Raw genomic sequence first — 20,800 nt, forward strand, 5'->3', positions numbered from 1 at the left:
CTCCCAGCAATCTTTGCCACTTTATATGCTTTTTCCTTCAATTTGATACTCTCCCTTATTTCCTTAGATATCCACGGTCGATTTTCCCTCTTTCTTCCGTCCTTCCTTTTTGTTGGTATAAATCTTTGCTGAGCAAAGGTGTGGAAGGTGCTATCGAAGGAGCCTTGGTGAGTTGGTGCAGTGCGTATTGTCGACCGTGGAGGGGGTTGTTGCGTCTTCACTGTTTCAAAGGCACTGATCTACCTGGTTTGGCTTCAGTGCTGTTGGTTCCAGGCAAGGTGAGTGCTGAGTGTTCCCTTACACTCCAGGATGTTTTGAGATGTCGGTCAGTGAGCCATTTGTCACAGTTCTCAGACTGTGCCCTAATGCCATGGAATGGAAAGGGTTGGTCCTGTTGGGCAGTGATCACTGCAAATGGGTTAATCATGGGAACCTGCTAATTGGTGTCCACAATTCTCAAGTGGAGGTCACCTGATCCATAAACACTTTCTCCCTTCCATCAACAATAAAACGCCATTCTGTAGATTTGTTCACTACCTTTAATAAAGTTATAAAGATTGTTAATTGTAGAATTGTAGAGGCTTTTCACAGGCCTTGAATCACAAACAGAAAAACAAAAACCAGAGACAAAAGCGGAGCCTGAGAATCAGAGAAATATATTTGACCGGGAATGACAGCCACACTGTAAAGCTTCACCTGAATCCTCCTGTGAAAGGACTGAGCTCAGGAATGTTGACCAAACACTCAGATACTCTGGGAAAGGTCAGAGAGAGACTTTTACAAATCTGACTGATTCTGGGCTTCATAAACAAAGACATAAAACAAAAGAGTAAAGAAGTTATCTGAAAGCAATATGATCACTGGTTATCCCCTAGTTGGAATCTTGGGTGGGATTCTCCGTGGGTGGGATTCTCCGTGGGTGGGATTCTCCGTGGGTGGGATTCTCTGTGGGTGGGATTCTCCGTGGTCGAGTAGGTCGAGATCTGAATGTGGAATCCCAAACATTGCTCCCAAGGATGTCAGATCGAGGTCACGTTCCCTGGAGAATGGATCCCGAGGTGGGGGATTTCCCTGGAGAATGATTCCTGAGGTGGGGGATTTCAGTTAATGGAGACAGTGAAGAAGCTGGGATTGTTGTCGTCAGAGTAGAGATTTGATAGACATGTTCAGAATGGTCAGGATTTGCGATCATGGTGCCAGTGACCTCTCCAGTGACCTCTCCAGTGACCTCTCCTGCCAATTGTACAGGCAGTGGTGATGCCTCTGTGGTTGAATACCTTACTGCCAGTCATGAGTAAAAGGTTGGTTTTCCCAGTCAGTCACTGATACCCCCGGAAAATATAGACAAATAACCCGTCCCTTCAGAGGAATTGAGGAACTGGGGTGTGATTATATTTTTCTTTTTTGATAGGGGTCAGAGGCTTCGGGATTCTGTTTCTTCGCCTATTTCTCTCTCTCAGAATTATCGTTGCAACTTGTCATAAAGGTCTCGCTGCCCACTTTTGATTGGCTGAAACATATAAACGTAAAAAAGGGAAAATATCAGTATAGGCGCTAAACTTATATTTACACAACAACATGATATGGATCAGAGTGGGGGGGGATATTGGGGTGAGGAGAAAGCAGCGCTCCCTCAGTACTGACCCTCTGACAGTGCGGCACTCCCTCAGTACTGACCCTCTGACAGTGCAGCACTCCCTCAGTACTGACCCTCCCACAGTGCGGCACTCCCTCAGTACTGACCCTCCCACAGTGCAGCACTCCCTCAGTACTGACCCTCTGACAGTGTAGCACTCCCTCAGTACTGACCCTCTGACAGTGCGGCACTCCCTCAGTACTGACCCTCTGACAGTGCGGCACTCCCTCAGTACTGACCCTCTGACAGTGCGGCACTCCCTCAGTACTGACCCTCTGACAGTGCGGCACTCCCTCAGTACTGACCCTCTGACAGTGCGGCACTCCCTCAGTACTGACCCTCTGACAGTGTGGCACTCCCTCAGTACTGACCCTCTGAAAGTGCAGCACTCCCTCAGTACTGACCCTCTGACAGTGTAGCACTCCCTCAGTACTGACCCTCTGACAGTGCGGCACTCCCTCAGTACTGACCCTCTGACAGTGCAGCACTCCCTCAGTACTGACTCCCTGACAGTGCAGCGCTCCCTCAGTACTGACCCTCTGACAGTGCGGCACTCCCTCAGTACTGACCCTCTGACAGTGCAGCACTCCCTCAGTACTGACCCTCTGACAGTGCGGTACTCCCTCAGTACTGACCCACTGACAGTGCAGCACTCCCTCAGTACTGACCCTCTGACAGTGCAGCACTCCCTCTGTACTGACCCTCTGACAGTGCGTCACTCCCTCAGTACTGACCCTATGACAGTGCAGCACTCCCTCAGTACTGACCCTCTGACAGTGCGGCGCTCCCTCAGTACTGACCCTCTGACAGTGCAGCACTCCCTCAGTACTGACCCTCTGACAGTGCGGCGCTCCCTCAGTACTTACTCTCTGACAGTGCAGCACTCCCTCAGTACTGACCCTCTGACAGTGCGGCACTCCCTCAGTACTGACCCTCTGACAGTGCCGCACTCCCTCAGTACTGACCCTCTGACAGTGCGGCACTCCCTCAGTACTGACCCTCTGACAGTGCGGCACTCCCTCAGTACTGACCCTCTGACAGTGCAGCACTCCCTCAGTACTGACCCTCAGACAGTGCGGCACTCCCTCAGTACTGACCCTCTGACAGCGCAGCACTCCCTCAGTACTGACCCTCTGACAGTGCAGCACTCCCTCAGTACTGACCCTCTAACAGTGCGGCACTCCCTCAGTACTGACCCTCTGACAGTGCGGCACTCCCTCAGTACTGACCCTCTGACAGTGCGGCACTCCCTCAGTACTGAACCTCTGACAGTGCAGCATTCCCTCAGTACTGACCCTCTGACAGTGCGGCACTCCCTCAGTACTGACCCTCTGACAGTGCGGCACTCCCTCAGTACTGACCCTCTGACAGTGCGGCACTCCCTCAGTACTGACCCTCTGACAGTGCAGCACTCCCTCAGTACTGACCCTCTGACAGTGCGACACTGCCCTCAGTACTGACCCTCTGACAGTGCGGCACTCCCTCAGTACTGACCCTCTGACAGTGCGGCACTCCCTCAGTACTGACCCTCTGACAGTGCGGCACTCCCTCAGTACTGACCCTCTGACAGTGCGGCACTCCCTCAGTACTGACCCTCTGACAGTGCGGCACTCCCTCAGTACTGACCCTCTGACAGTGCAGCACTCCCTCAGTACTGACCCTCTGACAGTGCAGCACTCCCTCAGTACTGACCCTCTGACAGTGCAGCACTCCCTCAGTACTGACCCTCTGACAGTGCGGCACTCCCTCAGTACTGACCCTCTGACAGTGCAGCACTCCCTCAGTACTGACCCTCTGACAGTGCAGCACTCCCTCAGTACTGACCCTCTGACAGTGCAGCACTCCCTCAGTACTGACCCTCTGACAGTGCGGCACTCCCTCAGTACTGACCCTCTGACAGTGCAGGCACTCCCTCAGTACTGACCCTCTGACAGTGCAGCACTCCCTCAGTACTGACCCTCTGACAGTGCGGCACTCCCTCAGTACTGACCCTCTGACAGTGCGGCACTCCCTCAGTACTGACCCTCTGACAGTGCAGCACTCCCTCAGTACTGACCCTCTGACAGTGCGGCACTCCCTCAGTACTGACCCTCTGACAGTGCAGCACTCCCTCAGTACTGACCCTCTGACAGTGCAGCATTCCCTCAGTACTGACCCTCTGACAGTGCGGCACTCCCTCAGTACTGACCCTCTGACAGTGCGGCACTCCCTCAGTACTGACCCTCTGACAGTGCAGCACTCCCTCAGTACTGACCCTCTGACAGTGCAGCACTCCCTCAGTACTGACCCTCTGACAGTGCAGCACTCCCTCAGTACTGACCCTCTGACAGTGCAGCACTCCCTCAGTACTGACCCTCTGACAGTGCGGCACTCCCTCAGTACTGACCCTCTGACAGTGCGGCACTCCCTCAGTACTGACCCTCTGACAGTGCGGCACTCCCTCAGTACTGACCCTCTGACAGTGCAGCACTCCCTCAGTACTGACCCTCTGACAGTGCAGCACTCCCTCAGTACTGACCCTCTGACAGTGCAGCACTCCCTCAGTACTGACCCTCTGACAGTGCGGCACTCCCTCAGTACTGACCCGTCTGACAGTGCGGCACTCCCTCAGTACTGACCCTCTGACAGTGCGACACTCCCTCAGTACTGACCCTCTGACAGTGCGGCACTCCCTCAGTACTGACCCTCTGACAGTGCGACACTCCCTCAGTACTGACCCTCTGACAGTGCGACACTCCCTCAGTACTGACCCTCTGACAGTGCGGCACTCCCTCAGTACTGACCCTCTGACAGTGCGACACTCCCTCAGTACTGACCCTCTGACAGTGCGGCACTCCCTCAGTACTGACCCTCTGACAGTGCGGCACTCCCTCAGTACTGACCCTCTGACAGTGCGGACACTCCCTCAGCTACTGACCCTCTGACAGTGCAGCACTCCCTCAGTACTGACCCTCTGACAGTGCCGCACTCCCTCAGTACTGACCCTCTGACAGTGCGGCACTCCCTCAGTACTGACCCTCTGACAGTGCAGCACTCCCTCAGTACTGACCCTCTGACAGTGCGGCACTCCCTCAGTACTGACCCTCTGACAGTGCGGCACTCCCTCAGTACTGACCCTCTGACAGTGCGGCACTCCCTCAGTACTGACCCTCTGACAGTGCGGCACTCCCTCAGTACTGACCCTCTGACAGCTGCAGCACTCCCTCAGTACTGACCCTCTGACAGTGCGGCACTCCCTCAGTACTGACCGTCTGACAGTGCGGCACTCCCTCAGTACTGACCCTCTGACAGTGCGGCACTCCCTCAATACTGACCCTATGACAGTGCAGCACTCCCTCAGTACTGACCCTCTGACAGTGCGGCACTCCCTCAGTACTGACCCTCTGACAGTGCGGCACTCCCTCAGTACTGACCCTCTGACAGTGCAGCACTCCCTCAGTACTGACCCTCTGACAGTGCGGCACTCCCCCAGTACTGACCCTCTGACAGTGCGGCACTCCCTCAATACTGACCCTATGACAGTGCAGCACTCCCTCAGTACTGACCCTCTGACAGTGCGGCACTCCCTCCAGTACTGACCCTCTGACAGTGCAGCACTCCCTCAGTACTGACCCTCTGACAGTGCGGCACTCCCTCAGTACTGACCCTCTGACAGTGCAGCACTCCCTCAGTACTGACCCTCTGACAGTGCGGCACTCCCTCAGTACTGACCCTCTGACAGTGCGGCACTCCCTCAGTACTGACCCTCTGACAGTGCAGCACTCCCTCAGTACTGACCCTCTGACAGCGCAGCACTCCCTCAGTACTGACCCTCTGACAGTGCGGCACTCCCTCAGTACTGACCCTCTGACAGTGCGGCACTCCCTCAGTACTGACCCTCTGACAGTGCAGCACTCCCTCAGTACTGACCCTCTGACAGTGCGGCACTCCCTCAGTACTGACCCTCTGACAGTGCGGCACTCCCTCAGTACTGACCCTCTGACAGTGCGGCACTCCCTCAGTACTGACCCTCTGACAGTGTAGCACTCCCTCAGTACTGACCCTCTGACAGTGCGGCAGCTCCCTCAGTACTGACCCTCTGACAGTGCGGCACTCCCTCAGTACTGACCCTCTGACAGTGCAGGCACTCCCTCAGTACTGACCCTCTGACAGTGCGGCACTCCCTCAGTACTGACCCTCTGACAGTGCAGCACTCCCTCAGTACTGACCCTCTGACAGTGCGGCACTCCCTCAGTACTGACCCTCTGACAGTGCAGCACTCCCTCAGTACTGACCCTCTGACAGTGCGGCACTCCCTCAGTACTGACCCTCTGACAGTGCGGCACTCCCTCAGTACTGACCCTCTGACAGTGCAGCACTCCCTCAGTACTGACCCTCTGACAGTGCAGCACTCCCTCAGTACTGACCCTCTGACAGTGCGGTACTCCCTCAGTACTGACCCTCTGACAGTGCGGCACTCCCTCAGTACTGACCCTCTGACAGTGCAGCACTCCCTCAGTACTGACCCTCTGACAGTGCGGCACTCCCTCAGTACTGACCCTCTGACAGTGCAGCACTCCCTCAGTACTGACCCTCTGACAGTGCGGCACTCCCTCAGTACTGACCCTCTGACAGTGCAGGCACTCCCTCAGTACTGACCCTCTGACAGTGCAGCACTCCCTCAGTACTGACCCTCTGACAGTGCGGCACTCCCTCAGTACTGACCCTCTGACAGTGCGGCACTCCCTCAGTACTGACCCTCTGACAGTGCAGCACTCCCTCAGTACTGACCCTCTGACAGTGCGGCACTCCCTCAGTACTGACCCTCTGACAGTGCGGCACTCCCTCAGTACTGACCCTCTGACAGTGCAGCACTCCCTCAGTACTGACCCTCTGACAGTGCGGGCACTCCCTCAGTACTGACCCTCTGACAGTGCAGCACTCCCTCAGTACTGACCCTCTGACAGTGCGGCACTCCCTCAGTACTGACCCTCTGACAGTGCAGCACTCCCTCAGTACTGACCCTCTGACAGTGCGGCTCTCCCTCAGTACTGACCCTCTGACACTGCAGCCACTCAGGATGATCATGTTGGGCATGTTTTGGGGAAATGTGCACGAGATGTGTTAATATAATAAACAGAGGCTTTGCCAAGCGCCCAATATTGAAGTCAACATTTCACTGGATTTACCGCATATTCGGATTGTTGGTGGGAAGCTGCAATGTTCGGTCCCCGACCCAGAGGAACATTCTGAGCTCCTAATTGCTCGTGACGGTAATCTGCGAGAAAAACAGAAATTGTTGGAAATTCTCACCAGGGCATATAATAATAATAATCTTTACTAGTGTCACAAGTAGGCTTACATTAACACTGCAATGAAGTTACTGTAAAACTCCCTCTACATTGTCCCCATCAAACACTCCCAGGACAGGTACAGCACGGGGTTAGATACAGAGTAAAGCTCCCTCTACACTGTCCCCATCAAACACTCCCAGGACAGGTACAGCACGGGGTTAGATGCAGTGTAAAACTCCCTCTACACTGTTCCCATCAAACACTCCCCAGGACAGGTACAGCACGGGGTTAGATACAGAGTAAAGCTCCCTCTACACTGTCCCCATCAAACAGTCCCAGGACAGGTACAGCACGGGGTTAGATACAGAGTAAAGCTCCCTCTACACTGTCCCCATCAAACTCTCCCAGGACAGGTACAGCGCGGGGTTAGATACAGAGCAAAGCTCCCTCTACACTGTCCCCATCAAACACTCCCAGGACAGGTACAGCACGGGGTTAGATACAGAGCAAAGCTCCCTCTACACTGTCCCCGTCAAACACTCCCAGGACAGGTATAGCACGGGGTTAGATACAGTGTAAAGCTCCCTCTATACTGTCCCCATCAAATACTCCCAGGACAGGTACAGCACGGGGTTAGATACAGAGTAAAGCTCCCTCTACACTGTCCCCATCAAACACTCCCAGGATAGGTACAGCACGGGGTTAGATACAGAGTAAAGCTCCCTCTACACTGTCCCCATCAAACACTCCCAGGACAGGTACAGCACGGGGTTAGATACAGAGTAAAGCTCCCTCTACACTGTCCCCATCAAACACTCCCAGGACAGGTACAGCATGGGGTTAGATACAGAGTAAAGCTCCCTCTACACTGTCCCCATCAAACACTCCCAGGACAGGTAGAGCACGGGGTTAGATACAGAGTAAAGCTCCCTCTACACTGTCCCCATCAAACACTCCCAGGACAGGTACAACACGGGGTTAGATACAGAGTAAAGCTCCCTCTACACTGTCCCCATCAAACACTCCCAGAACAGGTACAGCACGGGGTTAGATCGGCCATTATGCTGATGTCACTAGGCTGATAAGAGTCCCAGTGTGATGATGTAGGTGTTTCAGAGATATATTGTAATTTATGTACCTGGTGCAGTAATGCTGGAAAGTCTGGGTTAGCGTTAGTATGTGGCTGTTGCAGCAATATTATTTAATGTTCTGGTTTAAAAAACAGACGCTTTGGCTACAGAGGTGGAATTAACACCTTTAAAAAAATAAATCATTACCATTTACCTGAGGTTTGGCTGATGGAATTTTGTTTATATGACGAAGGTTCCTTGGGGCGTAGATAATTAGAGACATTGTGCTTAGCCCCTGTAAATGATCATAACCCAGTTAGTGGGACAGAGATGATGTACTTAATGGGAGGAGCCAGGGCTGAAGCAGTCAGGTATGAATTTCAGTTCACATTTTGCTGTGAACAGAACGGAATCTTTTGCCAAATGCTGGAAGTTAAACAGTAGTTTGACAGGCAAGAAACTGCAGGTTGTTTCCTGAAGGATCTCTCTCTCAAAGCAGTTTCTCCAAGAAATCTCTATGGAGCAAACACTCCTGTGTTTGTTAACTGTATTTGAAAGTGGGTTTTGACCTGAGATGGATTTTGCTTGATAGGAGATAAAAATGTAGCAATTAGGAATTGAAGTGTTTCATTTTATTGTGAAGCATTGTTTCACTAGTAATTGTGAGCTATTTCTTGCATGATGTTAAAGTATGTTTAATCCTATGTTAATAATAAAGATTGTTTCAACAAAGCATTTCCCTATTTTGTGCAGAATCACTACTTTCCTCACAGTCTTACACATTTCTTTTTTAAATTTAGAGTATATAATTATTTTGTTTCCAATTAAGGAACAATTTAGCGTGACCAATCTACGTAACCTGCACATCTTTTGGGCTGAGGGGGTGAGACCCATGCCGACACAGGGAGAATGTGCAAACTCCACACGGACAGTGACCCGGGGTCGGGATCGAACCTGGGACCTCGGCGCCGTGAGGACAGTCTTACAAAATTAAAATAAATGATTGTGTTTTTTGTCCAGTATCCCAGGCAGTGCTGTGTCTAGTGTAGCACCCTAATACCAGGCTGGAACTCGGAGTTTAAAACCCTTCATGGTTTCTGGGGGAATTGAAATCAATTCATGTTTTAAAATCTATGAAACAAGTTAGTTGTAGTAATGATGACCATGAAACCATTAACGATTGTCCTACAAACTCATCCGGTTCACTAATGTTCTTTAGGGGAGGGAATCTGCTGACCTTACCTGGTCTGTCCTACATGTGAATCCAGAACCACAGTAATGTGGTTGACTCTTAACTACCCTCAGAAATGGCCGAGCAAACCATTTAGTTCAAGGCTGAAAGTAATAGGGCACGATTCAGCTTTTGGGTGTGTTTGGCGGATTGTCCCTTGATGGTTGCAGCGCTAAGAATCAGCCAGTTATCCAATGGCACTTTGCCATTTCTTCCTGCCTTGGAACCCTGTAAATGCCAGTTGAGCACCCAGGCTGTGGCAGGTGGCAGTGCTAAGGTGCCAGGGTGCCACCCTGCCATGTCCCCAACCACCTGGGGGTCTCTAATGGCCGGCAAGCCCCCCCCCCCCCCCAGAGCAATTACACCTGGTCTATGTTTGTTTGGACCAGTAAGTCCGGTGAGTCCGGACACCGGGTGAGTCCGGACACTGGGTGAGTCCAGAGTTCGGACACTGGGTGAGTCCAGAGTTCGGACACTGGGTGAGTCCAGAGTCCGGACACTGGGTGAGTCTGGACACTGGGTGAGTCCGGAGTTCGGACACTGGGTGAGTCCGGACACCGGGTGAGTCCGGACACTGGGTGAGTCCGGAGTCCGGACACTGGGTGAGTCCGGAGTTCGGACACTGGGTGAGTCCGGGCACTGGGTGAGTCCGGGCACTGGGTGAGTCCGGAGTTCGGACACTGGGTGAGTCCGGGCACTGGGTGAGTCTGGACACTGGGTGAGTTCGGACACTGGGTGAGTCCGGACACCGGGTGAGTCCGGACACTGGGTGAGTCCAGAGTTCGGACACTGGGTGAGTCCGGAGTCCGGACACTGGGTGAGTCCGGACACTGGGTGAGTCCGGAGTTCGGACACTGGGTGAGTCCGGAGTCCGGACACTGGGTGAGTCCGGACACTGGGTGAGTCCGGAGTTCGGACACTGGGTGAGTCCGGAGTTCGGACACTGGGTGAGTCCGGAGTCCGGACACTGGGTGAGTCCGGACACTGGGTGAGTCTGGAGTTCGGACACTGGGTGAGTCCGGACACTGGGTGAGTCCGGAGTTCGGACACTGGGTGAGTCCGGAGTCCGGACACTGGGTGAGTCCGGACACTGGGTGAGTCCGGAGTTCGGACACTGGGTGAGTCCAGAGTTCGGACACTGGGTGAGTCCAGAGTCCGGACACTGGGTGAGTCTGGACACTGGGTGAGTCCGGAGTTCGGACACTGGGTGAGTCCGGACACCGGGTGAGTCCGGGCACTGGGTGAGTCCGGGCACTGGGTGAGTCCGGACACTGGGTGAGTCCGGACACTGGGTGAGTCCGGAGTCCGGACACTGGGTGAGTCCGGAGTTCGGACACTGGGTGAGTCCGGACACTGGGTGAGTCCGGACACCGGGTGAGTTCGGACACTGGGTGAGTCCGGGCACTGGGTGAGTCCGGGCACTGGGTGAGTCCGGACACTGGGTGAGTCCGGACACTGGGTGAGTCCGGAGTCCGGACACTGGGTGAGTCCGGAGTTCGGACACTGGGTGAGTCCGGACACCGGGTGAGTCCGGACACTGGGTGAGTCCGGAGTCCGGACACTGGGTGAGTCCGGAGTTCGGACACTGGGTGAGTCCGGACACCGGGTGAGTCCGGACACTGGGTGAGTCCGGAGTCCGGACACTGGGTGAGTCCGGAGTTCGGACACTGGGTGAGTCCGGGCACTGGGTGAGTCCGGGCACTGGGTGAGTCCGGGCACTGGGTGAGTCCGGACACTGGGTGAGTCCGGACACTGGGTGAGTCCAGAGTTCGGACACTGGGTGAGTCCGGACACTGGGTGAGTCCGGAGTTCGGACACTGGGTGAGTCCGGAGTCCGGACACTGGGTGAGTCCGGACACTGGGTGAGTCCGGAGTTCGGACACTGGGTGAGTCCGGAGTTCGGACACTGGGTGAGTCCGGAGTCCGGACACTGGGTGAGTCCGGACACTGGGTGAGTCCGGACACTGGGTGAGTCCGGACACTGGGTGAGTCCGGAGTTCGGACACTGGGTGAGTCCGGACACTGGGTGAGTCCGGACACTGGGTGAGTCCGGAGTTCGGACACTGGGTGAGTCCGGACACTGGGTGAGTCCGGACACCGGGTGAGTCCGGAGTTCGGACACTGGGTGAGTCTGGACACTGGGTGAGTCCGGAGTTCGGACACTGGGTGAGTCCGGGCACTGGGTGAGTCCGGAGTCCGGACACTGGGTGAGTCAGGGCACTGGGTGAGTCTGGACACTGGGTGAGTCCGGAGTCCGGACACTGGGTGAGTCAGGGCACTGGGTGAGTCTGGACACTGGGTGAGTCCGGAGTCCGGACACTGGGTGAGTCCGGGCACTGGGTGAGTCCGGAGTTCGGACACTGGGTGAGTCCGGGCACTGGGTGAGTCCGGGCACTGGGTGAGTCCGGGCACTGGGTGAGTCCGGGCACTGGGTGAGTCCGGAGTTCGGACACTGGGTGAGTCCGGAGTTCGGACACTGGGTGAGTCCGGGCACTGGGTGAGTCTGGAGTCCGGACACTGGGTGAGTCCGGAGTTCGGACACTGGGTGAGTCCGGAGTCCGGACACTGGGTGAGTCCGGGCACTGGGTGAGTCTGGAGTCCGGACACTGGGTGAGTCCGGAGTTCGGACACTGGGTGAGTCCGGACACTGGGTGAGTCCGGAGTCCGGACACTGGGTGAGTCCGGAGTCCGGACACTGGGTGAGTCCGGAGTCCGGACACTGGGTGAGTCCGGAGTTCGGACACTGGGTGAGTCCGGAGTCCGGACACTGGGTGAGTCCGGGCACAGGGTGAGTCCAGAGTTCGGACACTGGGTGAGTCCGGAGTTCGGACACTGGATGAGTCCGGACACTGGGTGAGTCCGGGCACTGGGTGAGTCCGGAGTTCGGACACTGGGTGAGTCTGGACACTGGGTGAGTCTGGACACTGGGTGAGTCCGGACACAGGGTGAGTCTGGACACCGGGTGAGTCCGGAGTTCGGACACTGGGTGAGTCCGGAGTTCGGACACTGGGTGAGTCCGGAGTTCGGACACTGGGTGAGTCCGGAGTCCGGACACTGGGTGAGTCCGGGCACTGGGTGAGTCCGGAGTCCGGACACTGGGTGAGTCCGGAGTCCGGGCACTGGGTGAGTCCGGACACTGGGTGAGTCCGGAGTCCGGGCACTGGGTGAGTCCGGACACTGGGTGAGTCCGGAGTCCGGACACTGGGTGAGTCCGGAGTTCGGACACTGGGTGAGTCCGGAGTCCGGGCACTGGGTGAGTCCGGACACTGGGTGAGTCCGGAGTTCGGACACTGGGTGAGTCCGGAATCCGGACACTGGGTGAGTCCGGACACTGGGTGAGTTCGGACACTGGGTGAGTCCGGGCACTGGGTGAGTCCGGAGTTCGGACACTGGGTGAGTCCGGGCACTGGGTGAGTCTGGACACTGGGTGAGTTCGGACACTGGGTGAGTCCGGAGTCCGGACACTGGGTGAGTCCGGAGTTCGGACACTGGGTGAGTCCGGAGTCCGGACACTGGGTGAGTCCGGGCACTGGGTGAGTCTGGAGTCCGGACACTGGGTGAGTCCGGAGTTCGGACACTGGGTGAGTCCGGGCACTGGGTGAGTCTGGAGTCCGGACACTGGGTGAGTCCGGAATCCGGACACTGGGTGAGTCCAGACACTGGGTGAGTCTGGACACTGGGTGAGTCCGGAGTTCAGACACTGGGTGAGTCCGGAGTTCGGACACTGGGTGAGTCCGGAGTCCGGGCACTGGGTGAGTCCGGAGTCCGGGCACTGGGTGAGTCCGGACACTGGGTGAGTCCGGGCACTGGGTGAGTCCGGAGTCCGGACACTGGGTGAGTCCGGAGTCCGGGCACTGGGTGAGTCCGGAGTCCGGGCACTGGGTGAGTCCGGACACTGGGTGAGTCCGGAATCCGGACACTGGGTGAGTCCGGACACTGGGTGAGTCCGGAATCCGGACACTGGGTGAGTCCGGGCACTGGGTGAGTCCGGGCACTGGGTGAGTCCGGAATCCGGACACTGGGTGAGTCCGGACACTGGGTGAGTCCGGACACTGGGTGAGTCCGGAATCCGGACACTGGGTGAGTCCGGACACTGGGTGAGTCCGGGCACTGGGTGAGTCCGGAATCCGGACACTGGGTGAGTTCGGACACTGGGTGAGTCCGGGCACTGGGTGAGTTCGGACACTGGGTGAGTCCGGAGTTCGGACACTGGGTGAGTCCGGACACTGGGTGAGTTCGGAGTTCGGACACTGGGTGAGTCCGGACACTGGGTGAGTTCGGACACTGGGTGAGTCCGGAGTCCGGACACTGGGTGAGTCCGGAGTTCGGACACTGGGTGAGTCCGGAGTCCGGATACTGGGTGAGTCCGGGCACTGGGTGAGTCTGGAGTCCGGACACTGGGTGAGTCCGGAGTTCGGACACTGGGTGAGTCCGGACACTGGGTGAGTCCAGACACTGGATGAGTCCGGACACTGGCTGAGTCCGGAGTTCGGACACTGGGTGAGTCCGGACACTGGGTGAGTCCGGACACTGGGTGAGTCCGGAGTTCGGACACTGGGTGAGTCCGGAGTTCGGACACTGGGTGAGTCTGGAGTCCGGACACTGGGTGAGTCCGGACACTGGGTGAGTCCGGACACTGGGTGAGTCCGGGCACTGGGTGAGTCCGGAGTCCGGACACTGGGTGAGTCCGGGCACTGGGTGAGTCCGGAGTCCGGACACTGGGTGAGTCCGGGCACTGGGTGAGTCCGGGCACTGGGTGAGTCCGGAGTCCGGACACTGGGTGAGTCCGGGCACTGGGTGAGTCCGGGCACTGGGTGAGTCCGGAGTCCGGACACTGGGTGAGTCCGGAGTCCGGACACTGGGTGAGTCTGGACACTGGGTGAGTCCGGAGTCCGGACACTGGGTGAGTCCGGAGTCCGGACACTGGGTGAGTCCGGGCACTGGGTGAGTCCGGAGTCCGGACACTGGGTGAGTCCGGGCACTGGGTGAGTCCGGGCACTGGGTGAGTCCAGAGTCCGGACACTGGGTGAGTCCGGAGTCCGGACACTGGGTGAGTCCGGAGTTCGGACACTGGGTGAGTCCGGAGTCCGGACACTGGGTGAGTCCGGACACTGGGTGAGTCCAGAGTTCGGACACTGGGTGAGTCCGGAGTCCGGACACTGGGTGAGTCCGGAGTTCGGACACTGGGTGAGTCCGGAGTCCGGACACTGGGTGAGTCCGGACACTGGGTGAGTCTGGAGTCCGGACACTGGGTGAGTCCGGGCACTGGGTGAGTCCAGAGTTCGGACACTGGGTGAGTCCGGACACTGGGTGAGTCCAGAGTTCGGACACTGGGTGAGTCCGGACACTGGGTGAGTCCGGAGTTCGGACACTGGGTGAGTCCGGAGTCCGGACACTGGGTGAGTCCGGAGTCCGGACACTGGGTGAGTCCGGGCACTGGGTGAGTCCGGAGTCCGGACACTGGGTGAGTCTGGTGCCATTATTTAAATGAGCTGAATGGTGTTTTCCCGGGATTCACCCAGTGTGCCTGGATCTGTGCCGGCAATTGCTCAACCGCGCTCAATATATTTGGAGAAACAAAATACGTTGGGTGCTGGAAATGTGAGATCAGCTCAGCGGGTCCGGTAGTGACGGTGCAGAGAGAGCGACAAGGCCAAGGCTTCAAGTCTGGTTGACTCTTCAGATCTGACAGAAAGTTACATCGAACTCAAAACCCTGTTCCTCTCTCCACAGACACGGCCAGACTGGCTGGGTTTATCCAGCAGCTTCTGTTTTATTTTAAAAGAACAAGTTTGAATAATTTACTGAGCTATTTTCGAGGCTGGTGGACTGGAGTCACATATCGATCGGCTAAGGGCTGCGAGCTCCTTTTCAGGAAGTGAGTGAATGAGAAAGGATTTTCCATTCAGTAGCTTCACAATTATTTTAATAATCCCTGACATGTGTTAATCCTTGGTTCAGGAAACCAGGACGTAGATTAACAAGGATTTAAAATAGGATCCGGATAGGTGGGCTTTTCCCGGGTGGAGAGTTGTGGAGGGGAACCGGTGAATCATGTTCACAGATTTTGGGGAGCGTGCAAAGTTGGGAAGCTTTTGCGAGGTGGTGTTTGAGAGTTTGCACAGGTCGTGGGGGTCAGGATGACCCTGGGCCCTATGGTGGTGATCTTTGGGGGTGTCAGAGGCATTGGGGCTGCGGGAGGGGAAAGGGGGCAGCTGGCGAGGCCTCAGCCTCTCTGATTGCCTGGCAACAGATACTACTGAACTGGGGGTCAGCATCGCTGCTGGGGGGGGTCACAGATACTGAACTGGGGGTCAGCATCGCTGCCGGGGTCACAGATACTGAACTGGGGGTCAGCATCGCTGCCGGGGGCGACAGCATCGCTGCCGGGGGCGACAGCATTGCTGCCGGGGTCACAGATACTGAACTGGGGTCAGCATCGCTGCTGGGGGGGTCACAGATACTGAACTGGGGGTCAGCATCGCTGCCGGGGGCGACAGCATTGCTGCCGGGGTCACAGATACTGAACTGGGGTCAGCATCGCTGCCGGGGGGGTCACAGATACTGAACTGGGGTCAGCATCGCTGCCGGGGGCGACAGATACTGAACTGGGGGTCAGCATCGCTGCCGGGGGCGACAGATACTGAACTGGGGGTTAGCATCGCTGCCGGGGGTCACAGCTCGGTTGGGAGATTTGTATGAATTTCTTAGGCTGGAGAAGCTAAAGATTGCCCAGAGAGGCGGCTGTTTTTTATATTTTTTTCAGTTTTGATTACTTTTTCTGAATTACAAAGCCAGAGCTCAGAGTGTGGACAGGGACAAACCCCTAACCCAGCTCCTCGCCAGCTCCAAAAACTAATTCACATTCAAATTCTGTGTTTCAGGAAATGTTTGTCATGGAGAAGGAGGGAGGGAGGATTGAACAAGCTGCATGCACGTTGTTTATTTTGTGCTATGTTGATGTGTTCGTGTGTGTTTGGAATAAAATATTAGGGGCAGCAGGGTAGCATGGTGGTTAGCATAAATGCTTCACAGCTCCAGGGTCCCAGGTTCGTTTCCCGGCTGGGTCACTGTCTGTGTGGAGTCTGCACGTCCTCCCCCTGTGTGCGTGGGTTTCCTCCGGGTGCTCCGGTTTCCTCCCACAGTCCAAAGATGTGCGGGTTAGGTGGATTGGCCATGCTAAAATTGCCCGTAGTGTCCTAATAAGTAAGGTTAAGGGGGGGAGGGGTTGTTGGGTTACAGGTATAGGGTGGATACGTGGGTTTGAGTAGGGTGATCATTGCTCGGCACAACATCGAGGGCCGAAGGGCCTGTTCTGTGCTGTACTGTTCTATGTTCTATGTTCCAATATATTTTAAAAATAAAATAAAATAAAATCCAACCTTTAGAAGCAGTTCCTTTCCTCTTGGCAAAACAATAAACTGACAAAGCGACCAAGAAGGTGACCAGCAAATCTCCACTGATAATTCCAATAACTGTCCCTGTGTTTAGCTCAATGCAGCCTTTACAAACTGTCAGAGAGAGAAAAACAATTTAATAATCAGATTGTAACGGACTTCCCCTGGCAGAATGTTATAGAATTGATACAGAAACAGAAGCTTCAACCGATTGGTCATCATTGCTGTTCATACACCTTCATTCAGAGTTTCCTTTCTAACTCAGAAGCTTCAACCGATTGGTCATCATTGCTGTTCATACACCTTCATTCAGAGTTTCTAACTCAGTTCCCATCCATTCCTTTTCTTTTCATTTTCCCAATGAAGGGGTAATTTAGCCAATCCGCCCGCCCGGCACATCTTTGGGTTGTGGGGGTGAGACCCACGCAGACACGGGGAGAATGTGCAAACTCCATTCCTATCTTTTGTTAACACCTTCAGAATATTTACAGCAAATGATCTGAAATGCATTATCAGGTTAATCAAGTTTGATCGACCATTAAATCTGATAAGTTTGATCAAACAACGACGAGTCAGAATGCAGGAGGGAGATTGGGAACCAAGTGGAGTGGCGTAACAACAACAATCTATCCCTCAACATCAATAAAACTAAGGAGCTGGTCATCATACACACCCCTGTCAGCATCAACGGGACTGAGGTGGAGATGGTTGACAGCTTCAAATTCCTAGGGGTGCACATCTCCAAAAATCTGTCCTGGTCCACCCACGTCGACGCTATCACCAAGAAAGCACAACAGCGCCTATACTTCCTCAGGAAACTAAGGAAATTCGGCATGTCCACATTGACTCTTACCAAGTTTTACAGATGCACCATAGAAAGCATCCTATCTGACTGCATCAGAGCCTGGTATGGCAACTGCTCGGCCCAAGACCGCAAGAAACATCAGAGAGTCATGGACACAGCCCACTCCATCACACAAACCTGCCTCCCACCCATTGACCCCATCTACACCTCCCGCTGCCGGGGGAAAGCGGGCAGCATAATCAAGGATCCCTCCCACCCGGCTTACTCACTCTTCCAACTTCTTCTATTGGGCAGGAGATACAGAAGTCTGAGAACACGGACGAACAGACTCAAAAACAGCTTCTTCCCCGCTGTCACCAGACTCCTATATGACCCTCTTATGGACTGACCTCATTAACACTACACCCTGTATGCTTCATCCGATGCCGGGGTCTATATATTTAAATTGTGTACCTTGTTGTTGCCCTATTATGTATTTTCTTTTCTCTTCACGTACTAAATGATCTGTTTGAGCTACTCGCTGAAAAATACTTTTCTCGGTACACGTGACAATAAACAAATCCAATCCAATCCAATTCTGGAGCAAAACCTGTGTCGCCTCACACTCCGATCATGGCCATGATTCCAAGCACTGGTCCAGGTGACTGGGAACATGTGCTTCACCGTGATCTCCAGAATCAACAAGAATCTAAACAAGTCCCAAGATTGAAGAAAATTCTCAGCAGCAAGGCCTGTCTCCAACTCCCAGTACAGTTCAATTGAATATGCCATGAAGAACTATTATCATTGGATAGATGCAGAGATCAGTGGTGAGAGAGTTCAAGGACAGCACAGGGCACTTCCCTGAAATCAGAAACTGTGTTGCCGTATCAAGTTGCTCATTTGGAAGATCCAGAGGATGTAAAAGAATTACAGGAACATGTGTGATAGCAGAAAGGTGAATAAACCAAACAGATCATCAAGAAACTGAAAGACAGGGCAGCATGGTGGCCTAGTGGTTAGCATTGCTGCCTACGGCGCTGAGGACCCGGGTTCGAATCCCGGCCCTGGGTCACTGTCCGTGTGGAGTTTGCACATTCTCCCCGTGTCTGCGTGGGCTTCACACCCACAACCCAAAAGATGTGCAGGGTAGGTGGATTGGCCATGCTAAATTGCCCCTTAATTGGAAAAATTGAATTGGGCACTCTGAATTTATTAATAAAAAAGAAACTCAAAGACGATCCGGTAAATTAGCTGAGGTCAAATCTGATTAAACTGGAAACCTGTTTTTCCAACCAGACTCTTCACTGCCAACATTTACTGTATGTCCCCTTTCACATTTACAATCTCATTTCTAAACTTGTCCATGAATCAGGAATTACCTTTCACTTTGATGTAAAACTTGTACTTTGATGCAGCATCTTTACATCCATATCCCCCATCATCAGATTCACTGTAATCAAGTATTGTGAATTCGTATCCATTTCCTCCTTCAACCTTTTCATTTCCGTCTTTATCGATTTTATACCAGGAAATACTGTCAGCCTTGAAGATTTGGGGACAATGTAAGATGACTGAGGTTCCATCAATTGTCACTTTACCTACAAAATAAACAAAGTCTGAATCAGGACTATTTTCTCACCATGAAACAATTTCAGAATTTGTTTGATTAAAGTTTACTCACCCTCTGCCTCGGCGGCTGTGACACCTGGAACAATGGAAAGAAGTAAACTTAGCAACATTTTTAATTTTTCAACAACTTTTACATATTGGGGGGGTCTCCGCACCCTCCCCCTGCCCCTCCCCGGCATCAGGAGAGGCAGCAAGTCAGCAAAATTGTCAACAGCAAAACACTCTATTCAAAGTAAAATATCTAAATTGCCCCTTAATTGGAAAAAATGAATTGGGTACCCTAAATTCATAAAAAAATAAAAATAAAAACTTATAAATGATGGCCAGGACATCAGGAGATCGCCTCTTCTTTTTGCAATAGCACCATAGCATATTCTAAATCACCCTGAGAGGGTAGACAAGGCTAGCAAAGAGGTGGCACATCCAACAGTGCGGCGCTCCCTCAGCACTGACCCTCTGACAGTGCGGCACTCCCTCAGTACTGACCCTCTGACAGTGCAGCACTCCCTCAGTACTGACCCTCTGACAGTGCGGCACTCCTTCAGTACTGACCCTCTGCCAGTGCAGCACTCCCTCAGTACTGACCCTCTGACAGTGCGGCACCCCCTCAGTACTGACCCTCTGACAGTGCGGCACTCCTTCAGTACTGACCCTTTGACAGTGCAGCACTCCCTCAGTACTGACCCTCTGACAGTGCGGCACTCCCTCAGTACTGACCCTCTGACAGTGCAGCACTCCCTCAGTACTGACCCTCTGACAGTGCAGCACTCCCTCAGTACTGACCCTCTGACAGTGCGGCACTCCCTCAGTACTGACCCTCTGACAGTGCCGCACTCCCTCAGTACTGACCCTCTGACAGCGCAGCACTCCCTCAGTACTGACCCTCTGACAGTGCGGCACTCCCTCAGTACTGACCCTCTGACAGTGCGGCACTCCCTCAGTACTGACCCTCTGACAGTGCAGCACTCCCTCAGTACTGACCCTCTGACAGTGCGGCACTCCCTCAGTACTGACCCTCTGACAGTGCGGCACTCCCTCAGTACTGACCCTTCTGACAGTGCGGCACTCCCTCAGTACTGACCCTCTGACAGTGCAGCACTGATTAAAATTAATCAACAATATTAACCCAACAAAGGTGCAAAAAATTATTTGTCTCAATCTTCATGCTGAGCAGAAGCTGAACTCACCGAATAGCAATGAGATTGTGACCAATGTGGATAATATTCTCTTCATCTCGACAGTCAGATAGACTGGCAGAATCTGACTTGCTTCTCTTCACCTGGTCAAACGCTGAAAGTTTGTTTTAAACTATCAGAAAGTGGAAAAGAAACATTAAGAGAGGTTGACTGAGTTTAAGCAGATTGTATCTCGGGATGTATGAGTCTGTAACCGTCCCTCTAGTTTGCTCCGGTTTGCAGCGTACGAGCTGCTGTTGTTGAGTTTCTGCATATTGAACAGGAAACAAGAGCTGGAGCAAAGAGACGAGATCAGACCACAAACTCGTCACCAACAACTCAACCCAGATACAAAAAGCTGCAAACTAACTCCCTCCGCAGTCTAGAGTTTCCATACATACCTTCCAAACTAAACAATACTTTCTCAGTGTTCAAATCCATGTAAACAAATCTAAAATAACAGATACCCGGGAGTGAGTTACAGACTGGAATCTAATCGAGGTGTTCGGGATGGTTTATATATAGAATAACAGATACCCGGGAGTGAGTACAGACTGGAATCTAATCGAGGGGTTCAGGGTGGTTTATATATAGAATAACAG

At 54.0% G+C, this 20,800-nt stretch overlaps 1 protein-coding gene across 2 annotated transcripts; it reads right to left on the bottom strand.

The window, feature by feature from the left end:
- Positions 1 to 521: 521 nt before the first annotated feature.
- LOC119954475 (transmembrane immune signaling adaptor TYROBP) lies at positions 522 to 20,478 on the bottom strand. Of its 2 annotated transcripts, XM_038779736.1 has the most exons (6): positions 20,211 to 20,476; positions 19,076 to 19,099; positions 18,774 to 18,992; positions 16,593 to 16,721; positions 6,805 to 6,893; positions 522 to 1,510 (listed from the first exon to the last, which is right to left on the bottom strand). In XM_038779736.1, the coding sequence occupies exons 1-6, from the start codon at positions 20,254 to 20,256 to the stop codon at positions 1,463 to 1,465; spliced, it is 555 nt and encodes a 184-aa protein (XP_038635664.1). In that variant the 5' UTR covers positions 20,257 to 20,476; the 3' UTR covers positions 522 to 1,462. The 2 variants fall into 2 exon arrangements, with proteins under 2 accessions (XP_038635664.1, XP_038635665.1); XM_038779737.1 differs by lacking the exon at positions 16,593 to 16,721 and having other exon boundaries at positions 20,211 to 20,478.
- Positions 20,479 to 20,800: the final 322 nt, after the last annotated feature.

The sequence above is a fragment of the Scyliorhinus canicula genome, chromosome 19 (genome assembly GCF_902713615.1).
Source record: "Scyliorhinus canicula chromosome 19, sScyCan1.1, whole genome shotgun sequence".
NCBI classification, from domain to species: Eukaryota; Metazoa; Chordata; class Chondrichthyes; order Carcharhiniformes; family Scyliorhinidae; genus Scyliorhinus; species Scyliorhinus canicula.

What these genes read in the sequence shown, in the direction of transcription:
- LOC119954475 (XM_038779736.1), bottom strand. Translation starts at nt 20,256, where the DNA reads ATGAAGAGAATATTATCCACATTGGTCACAATCTCATTGCTATTCG. An exon ending in CACAGCCGCCGAGGCAGAGG is followed by an intron (nt 18,993 to 19,075) that starts GTGAGTAAACTT and finishes TTTATTTTGTAG; the next exon opens with GTAAAGTGACAATTGATGGA. An exon ending in GTTTTACATCAAAGTGAAAG is followed by an intron (nt 16,722 to 18,773) that starts GTAATTCCTGAT and finishes TCTCTCTGACAG; the next exon opens with TTTGTAAAGGCTGCATTGAG.